This window comes from Balaenoptera musculus, chromosome 3, assembly GCF_009873245.2.
Source record: "Balaenoptera musculus isolate JJ_BM4_2016_0621 chromosome 3, mBalMus1.pri.v3, whole genome shotgun sequence".
Taxonomy (NCBI): Eukaryota; Metazoa; Chordata; class Mammalia; order Artiodactyla; family Balaenopteridae; genus Balaenoptera; species Balaenoptera musculus.
In genome coordinates this window covers 158,411,387-158,419,283 of record NC_045787.1, presented here as the reverse complement: position 1 = coordinate 158,419,283, position 7,897 = coordinate 158,411,387, and the positions used below count along the sequence as shown (strand labels likewise).

At 58.0% G+C, this 7,897-nt stretch overlaps 1 protein-coding gene across 1 annotated transcript; it reads right to left on the bottom strand.

Annotated features, from left to right (window-relative positions):
• Nucleotides 1–327: 327 nt before the first annotated feature.
• Nucleotides 328–4,499, bottom strand: LOC118892605 (protein SPT2 homolog). The gene is made up of 4 exons (XM_036847348.1): nt 4,449–4,499; nt 4,270–4,402; nt 3,204–3,541; nt 328–974 (listed from the first exon to the last, which is right to left on the bottom strand). Exons 1-4 carry the CDS (start codon nt 4,497–4,499, stop codon nt 858–860), a joined length of 639 nt encoding a protein of 212 aa, XP_036703243.1. The 3' UTR covers nt 328–857.
• Between the last annotated feature and the right edge of the window lie 3,398 nt (nt 4,500–7,897).

Genomic DNA, 7,897 nt, shown 5'->3' with positions numbered 1-7,897 from the left:
AGGGACCAGAGGGTAACAGGGCTAGGTCGGGACTCTTCATTTTCGCCTTTACTCTCCCTGCAGCTTCTTAAGTCTTGGGACATTATCCCACTTCCCAGAGCAGCGTCCAGAGAGGGCGCGCGACCTGCCCTGGGTCACACAGCCAAGGCCTCAGCCCCATTCCCACCCCAGCCTTCCAAATGGAGGCTGAACATAACGCCCCCTCGCCGGCGTTCAAATCTCCGCAGCTCTGCCCTCTCCCCAGCGCGAAGAGATTTGCTTTCTTGTTTAAAGCAACCTGCAATTCGATTTAATGTTTAGTCTTTATTTGAAGCTCCAGAGACCTAAAATCTACTTAATAAAACGGAAAGCCCCAAAGAAAAAGAGTTAAGCAGGAAGCCCAAGGGAGTGAAGCGGAGGGGTCCTGGGGCAGAGGCTCTTGCCAAGGATGGTCCCGGGGTGCTCAGAGCACCGCGGAGCCGGATGGGGCTTCTGCGGACAGTCCCCCGGCGCTTAGGACCCAAGGTCTAGTGGGGGTGGAACTTGCGGAGACCGTCCCCGGGTGGCAGAACCCCGCGGGTGGGCCGGGGGAAGGGCGCCGGGCTCGGGCTGGGGGCTCTTCTGGCCCCGGCGCATTCCTGAGGATCGGGTTACTGGCGCAGGCGGCGGCCCCTCCCCTCCTGTCCCGCCTCCGCCCTCGCCTGGAGCAGGAACCGCCCTCCTCCCTCGTCCCGTGCAGGTGTTTGTCAGGCCGCTGGGAGAGGACTCAGCCCCTGCCCTCTGGCTCTTTCCAGTCTCACAAGACCATTTTACCGACGAGGAAGCTGATGCGCCGGCAGCCCCCTTCAGCACCAGATGGACACCGGGCAGAGCCTGCTTTATGACCGGTGGCCCTGTTGACTCTTTCCCGAGGTTGTGGTGTCCCGAGGCTCCCGCAGGCTCAGAAGAGTCACTAGATCCCATACTTGTTGATCGATTGAATGAGTCCAGAAGGGCTATGGGACAAGAAAATAACTTCTTATGCTACCCTGAGCTCCACCCCCCAGGACAGGCAGGACTCCTGCACTCATCCAGTGCACATTTTTTTTTTTAATTTTATTTATTTATTTATTTATTTTTGGCTGTGTTGGGTCTTCGTTTCTGTGCGAGGGCTTTCTCCAGTTGCGGCAAGCGGGGGCCACTCTTCATCGCGGTGCGCGGGCCTTTCACTGTCGCGGCCTCTCTTGTTGCGGAGCACAGGCTCCAGACGCACAGGCTCAGTAGTTGTGGCTCACGGGCCCAGCTGCTCCGCGGCATGTGGGATCCTCCCAGACCAGGGCTCGAACCTGTGTCCCCTGCATCGGCAGGCAGACTCTCAACCACTGCGCCACCAGGGAAGCCCCAGTGCACGTTTTATGTACACTTGCTGTATGCCCAGACCCAGGTTAGGCCTTTTCACAGGCCGACGTTGGGGAACCAGAAGATTTGGGGGTCAGAGGGTGGTGAGTTCGATTTCACAAGACCAGCTTCAGAAGCTGATTTGTTTTTGTTTTTTGCTTTTGGTCAAGTGCAAGCACCATCATTCATCCATTCTACCACCCTCTATTGAACACCTGCTGTATGCCCAGGCCTGTGTGCTGGGGGAGGGTTTGGGGCCATCCCTCATCACCTCTGAGCTGACCAGACTCTCACCCAGGATGGGAAACCACCACCATAATATAGAAGCCTGCTTTAGGTCAATGTCACAATTTTTTCCTTTAAGTCGACCCCTTTTCTGTTTCTACTTCAGTAAATACATTTCAAGAGGGAAGCTTCGAGTCACCACCAGGAATGGAAAACCAGTTTCTCTTGCCATAAATAGAAAGAAACCGAAAAACGATGAAATGAGAGCAAAACTCAGGCATTCACTCCTCAGGGACACTCTGGGCCCGTCCTGGACCCCGAATGTCCCAGTATCCAGAAAGCATTAAAAGCAGGGAAGCCCCAAACCAACAAGAGTGGGGCATGTGTGTCCAGAGGGCAGGAGGGGCCACAGGGACCCACCCAGCATTCCTGTCCCCAAGGGGAGGACCCCAGCACGCAGTAGGAGCTCAATAATGTTCCCAGCCTTGGTGATGAGCACCTATGACGTGGGGTTTGCCTGCATCAGCCGGAATCTTCCCAAGGCCCTGAGACGTACCGACCTGTTTGGGGGGACAGGTGGAGGCTGCAGTGGCAGGCAGAGGCCTCTTGGGGGTGGGACCCCAGGGGCCTCTCTGAGGAGGCTTCAGGTTGGTTAAGTGGAAGCTCCCATTTCTGCCTCAAGACCCTGGGGCTGTCCCCACCCACAGTCCTCTGGGCCCCTGAGGTCGCTCCCAAGCTGCCTGGGATTGGGGAGGGTGTGTGTGTGAATCAATGGATACATTAATAAGTAATTAAATTAATAAGTGGATGAGTTAGTGAAGTAATGGGCAGATGCTTCCATGCTGCCAAGATGGGAAACCCACTCTCGACATTGTTCCTTTAAAACCCCACAGCAGCACCGCGAAGAGTGACACCTGTCCCCATTTTTCACATGAACAAACTGAGGCTCTGAGCAAAGCATGGGTCCAATCTTTGGAGGGAAGACTGGAATCCAGGTGAATCTCTACAGGCAGACAAGGCTCAGGGAGTTGGGCTGATGCAGAGAGAAGATGGGGCTGGACCTCAAGCCTGCGGGGGGCGGGGGGAAGGACCTTGTGGGCCGGCAGCTGGTCGGCAGCCCTACAGGATCAGGCTCCTGTAGGGGAGTAGATCGAATGGGGGTGAAGCAAGCGGCCGAGGGAGCAGGGAGGAGGCGGCGGGGGCCCCCAGGGTGGGGAGGAGCAGGCAGAGTCCGGGTCGCTTGGGAAGGGGCCCCCCAGGAAGGAGCAGATTGCGGGGGGGGACTGCATGCGAGGTATATATTAACGCCAGTCGTGCCCTTCCTGGGCGTGGGGGCAGGGAGACCCCCCCACTCTGAACCTGAGGCCGTTCCTCTGAACTCCCTCGCCCGTCGCCTCCCACCCTTCCCCCCTGCCCCCTCCGCCACCGCCTCTCCCCGGGAGGAAGTGGTGAGGATGCGGGGGAGGGCCCCCCATTCTCACTTCCCCTGGGGCAGGGCGGGGCCTGCAGGGTTCCCTCCCCCGTCGAGGGAATCGAGCCCCCGCCCCCTCAGGGGTGGGGCAGGGGAGCCGCAAGAGCTGGGGCTCGGCCAGGGTTACACGGCCCACCTCTGGGTGACTTACAAGTTCTCTAGGCTTCGACGGTCTCATGTTAAAAATGGGGATAAGAAACTCGAACCTTGAAACAGCGAATTGCTGGGTGACAGGTCGCCGCCCCGGGCCTGAGGAGCCCCCCGCCCGGGGCGTGGAGACGCAGCCGGACAAGGACACGCCCAGCCCTGGAGGGGTCAGGGCCGGGCCGGAGGGAGGGATGTTGCAGTAAACAAGGACTTGGATTGGGGAGGGAGGCGCATTCCAGGCGCTGGCAAAGACCTGGATGCCGATCGGGGCCTCTCGCCTCGCCTGGCGGCTGGGCTGCCCAGGACCTGTCCCACGTCGGTCCGGGCAGCCTGGCCCCTCCTCTGGCGGGGGTAGAGGAGAGAAAGGTTACTGGGTTGGTGGGGGGGGGGGTGTCTCGGCACGGCGGGTGGCAGCGCAAGAGTTAACCCCGCGCGGCGACCGGACTCTGTGGCGGCGAGGGGGGCGGGTGGCGTCAGCACCGACGTCAAGGCGAGGCGGAGCGGCGTAGACTCGGGTGCTCTGGCCGCCCGGCCCGCGCCCCTGTAGCGCGGGAGACCGTGGGTGTGGTGGTGGGTAGGGCCCGGCCCTCCAGTTTCCCCGACGTTGCGCAAATAGACTGGGAAACTGAGGCACGAGGGGCGTGGCCTAGCTGGGAAAACCCTGGGCCTCTGGGCTCCAGGTTCCCCCGCCCCTCTGCCCCAGCCCACCTCTATCCCACCGGATCACCGTCTCCCAAGCCGAGACCGCCCCCGGGGTCGCCTGGCTGGGACGAACTGGTGTTTTGGTTTTGTTCTCCAGCACGCAGACAAACGCAGATAAACGCTGGGCGGCCCCGAGCCGTGTCCTAGTTAGTCGCCACATCTACGTGGGCCTCAGTTTCCTCCACCGGACAATGGGAAGAGAGCTGACATTTACTGCGGGCGCCGGGCTCGGCCTTCGGGAGGGGGGGTGGGAGGGGATTCCCACCCCGAGGGGCGGGGAAGGGAACCGAGAGCCCTGAGGTACGAGCTGGGGACACTAGCCAGGCGGGATTCGAATCCCCGGCTGGCTCCCGGCACCCCCTCCTTACCTCCAGCCCCCTTTCGTCCCTCTCCCTCCGTTTCTTCTCCCCTCCACTTCTTCCCCGCCTCCTCTCCTCCCTCCCTCCCTTCCCGGCCCGGCCCCCCTCGCCCCACGCCCAGCTCGGCAGCCCCGCGGGGCCGCTAATTAAATGCAGGGCTGGGGGAAGGGGGACGGCACGCGGTTAACCCCTCCCTGCCGGGCCGTGAAGTGCTGTTGCAGCCGGGGAGGGAGGGACATGTCCGCTGCCAAACTCCCCTCCGCCCAGGACTTCAGGTCCTAGGACAAGCCCATTTGATGAATGGGTAGATAGAGGCTAAGAGGCCGGCCCCAAGGTTCTGGGCAAGGCCGGATTTATCAGGGCCTCCTAATAGGGGGGTTGGAGCGGGCACATAGTGGAAGGGAAAAGGGAATTATAGTGAGTGAGAAATAAACAAAGGGAGAAAGGCAGAGATGGAGGGAGAGTGAGCGGGAGAGGGAAGGAAGCAAAGTCTGGTGGAGAAACACAGAGACAGAGACCAGAGAGAAAGGAGGTGGGAAGAGAGACCAGCTCGAGAAGGCAGGAGACACAGGAAGAGACAAATGATTGTTTTTAAATCAAGCCACATTTTTCACTGGGATGCAGGGCCCTTGGCTGGGGACTGGACCCAGTCTTCTGTCTCGTTGGCATGAAGAGAAGGTGACATTATAAATCTGTACAAGGAAAATATAGTGACTGTCTCCTAGGGATGATCAGTATGTGAGGTGATAAGGGACTCACAGGCCACCTCGGGAGCTGGAGGCCCCAACTGTCCTGGAGGCTCACAGGGCAGGATTCCTGATGCTGGCTTCGGCCCCAGCCTGGCTCACCCACTGCTCATTGACCTCTGACAGGGCTTTGTGGCCTGAAATGCCCAGGGAGCTGTAGGTCACTCCAAGTCCCCACCATGCCCCTGCAGCTCTGGGTCAGGTGGAGAGGACGCAGACACTGGTATTTCACTGCCTGGCTTCCCCTTCTCTCCGCACACTGGCTACTGCCATTGTCAAGCTGGGTAAATTGAGGTTCTGAGAGGGGCCCACATTCTTGGGGTGGAAATAAGTGAAAACATAGATAATACAATATCTGGCAGTGACAAGAGCTATGAAGAAATCTCACTGGGAGGAGGGGAGTGGTGAATACAGAGGGTCCTTGACACCTGCAGACAAAAGGGGTGCCATGAGGAGGCACCTGGGAAGGATGTGTCTGAAAGCTGGATCAGCAAGAGCAATGGCCCTGAGGTAGGGCTGCAAGGTGTGTTGGAAGAGAATCAGGGAAGAGGCCTGGAGTGGGGTGAGGAAAGGGGAGATGGGAGAAGGTAAGGGTCGGGGGGAATCACAGGGGCATCCGTGTTGTCAGCAGCTGGAGTGGGGGATAGTTGGAGTCCTTGCCAGCCCAGGTAGAGCCCGTGACTACCCTCCCTGCCTCTGTTTCCCCACCAGTGTCCATGTTCCAGAGGATGCAGGGGAGGCACAGGGGGCATAGGGACTGCCAAGGGTCACAGGGATCCATCTTCTGCCCTCTGTGAGTGCCACCCTGGCCTCCTCACACTCTCTGTGGCTCCCTGCCCATCTCCCTGCCACCCCTTAGCTCTCTGCCCACTGCTGTCATCGAGCCACCCAACCTTTGCCCATGATGTTCCCTCACCAGTGCCCACCTCAGGAAACACTCTGCAGCTCCCCTACCGAGCAGAGCCCAAAGACTCTCCCTTGGCTGGCTCCCCAGTGCCACTGGGCCCCTCACTCAGCCTCTTCACCCACCCCCAGTTTGGCTGCAAGCTCTGCAGGGAGGGGGTGGCTTAGGAGACAGAGAGGCTGACAGAAATGGGAGAAGGTGGGCATCAGGGTCCTTGAACCTGGGTAAAAATAGCTGTCCCCTCTGCCCCTGCCCCCTGTGAGGAGGCGGTAGTGATGGTGGCTGCAGTGATGGGGGATGTGCCCAGAGGAGCATCCGGCAGGGCCCGTGTTGCCATGGTGATGCTGACTCAGAGGCAGAGGCAGGTAGCAGCATCTGGTACCCAGCCGGCCCGCCTCTGCACTCACAGCACCCTCCCCAACCCCCACCCTGTAGCCTCCACTCCACTCCACTCATTTTCTGAGACTAGAGAGGGGTGGGTGAGTCCCTGTGGCAGCTGGATAAGTTCCTCCACAACCCCCATCCAATCACCTGCTGGAAGGTGGGGGACAATGTTCTCACTGCACTGACTTGGGTACCAGGTCTTCCTCCCTCCATCCACCTGTCGTCCTGCCCATCTGTCTGTCTCTCTGTCCATCCCTCGTTCATACATCCGCCTAACATTTATGGACCACCTCCTGTGTGCCCACATCGTTCTCAGCACAGGGCAGTTACCTCATGCCCATGCAGTCAAGGTATCAGAGAGGGGTCTGGGCTGGGAGGATGTGGGTGAAGACCCCCCGGCCACTTGGGTCCAGGCCTCAAGATGCTGAGGCCCCCTTCTCTCCCTCCTGCTCTCAGTCTCTCCCCCTCTTCCTGCATCTTTCAGTCTCTCTCTCTGTCTCTCCATCTCAAAGTACAGCCCGGACCCTTCCCCACACGCCTCAGGGCCCACAGCTGCGGCCCACCTCCCTCCACCCTCTTTACTTATTCCACTCCAGCCACGCCAGCCTCTGCAGTTTTCCTCCAGCACACCAGCTCATTCCCACCTCAGGGCCTTTGCACATGCTGCTCTCCCCGCCTGAAAGACCCTTAGGGTCTTCACCTGTGTATTTATCTTCTTTAATTCTTGGTTTCCCAATTATCTCTCTACCCCCCAGGGTATGCCTTCACTTCCCCAACTGTGAAATTGGCATGGTGAGCACAGTATGACTTTATAGTGGGGGGTGGGGATTATGTGCTTAGAACTGTGCCCAACGCAGAGTAAAAACTCAACACAGTTCAAATGTCCAGGAGCTGATGAAGGATAAACAAAATGTGATCCATTCATACAACGGAATATTATTCAGCCAAATAAAGGAATGAAGCACTGATACACACTACAACATGTATGAACCCTAAAAATATTACGCTGAGTGAAAGAAGCCAGACACAAAAGGCTGCATAGTATGTGATTCCATTTATGTGAAATGTTCAGAACAGGCAAATCCATAGAGACAGAAAGCAGATTAGTGGTTGCCAGGGGCTGAGGAGGAGGGAGTGGGTGTGGGGTTTCTTTTTGGGGTGATGAAAATGTTCTGGAACTAGATACAGGTGGTGGTTGCACAACATTGCGAATGTACTAGATGCCACTGAATTGCTCACTTTAAAATGGTTGATTTTATGTTAGTGAATGTTACCTCCATTTTTTTTTTAAAGGACATTAGGTAAAAACTAAGGAAATCTGAAAAAAAGTGTGGACTTTAGGCAATAATGGTCAACCTGCTGTGTCTCCAAGACACCCAGCATGCATCTTCCCCAGGGCCTTTGTGCCCGCTGTTACCTCTAGCTGGAGGTTTCAAGTGACATAGAAGCTGGATCAGACCCCAGGGGGCCAAGGCACAGTCTGACTCCAATTGCTTCCCTCACCTTCCTGTGGCCACAAGAAAGGTCAAGGGGCTTGGTGGTTAGGATGGAGTGTGCCCGGGAGGCTGAGTGGTTGGGATGACATCAAAGATATTTGGGTCCC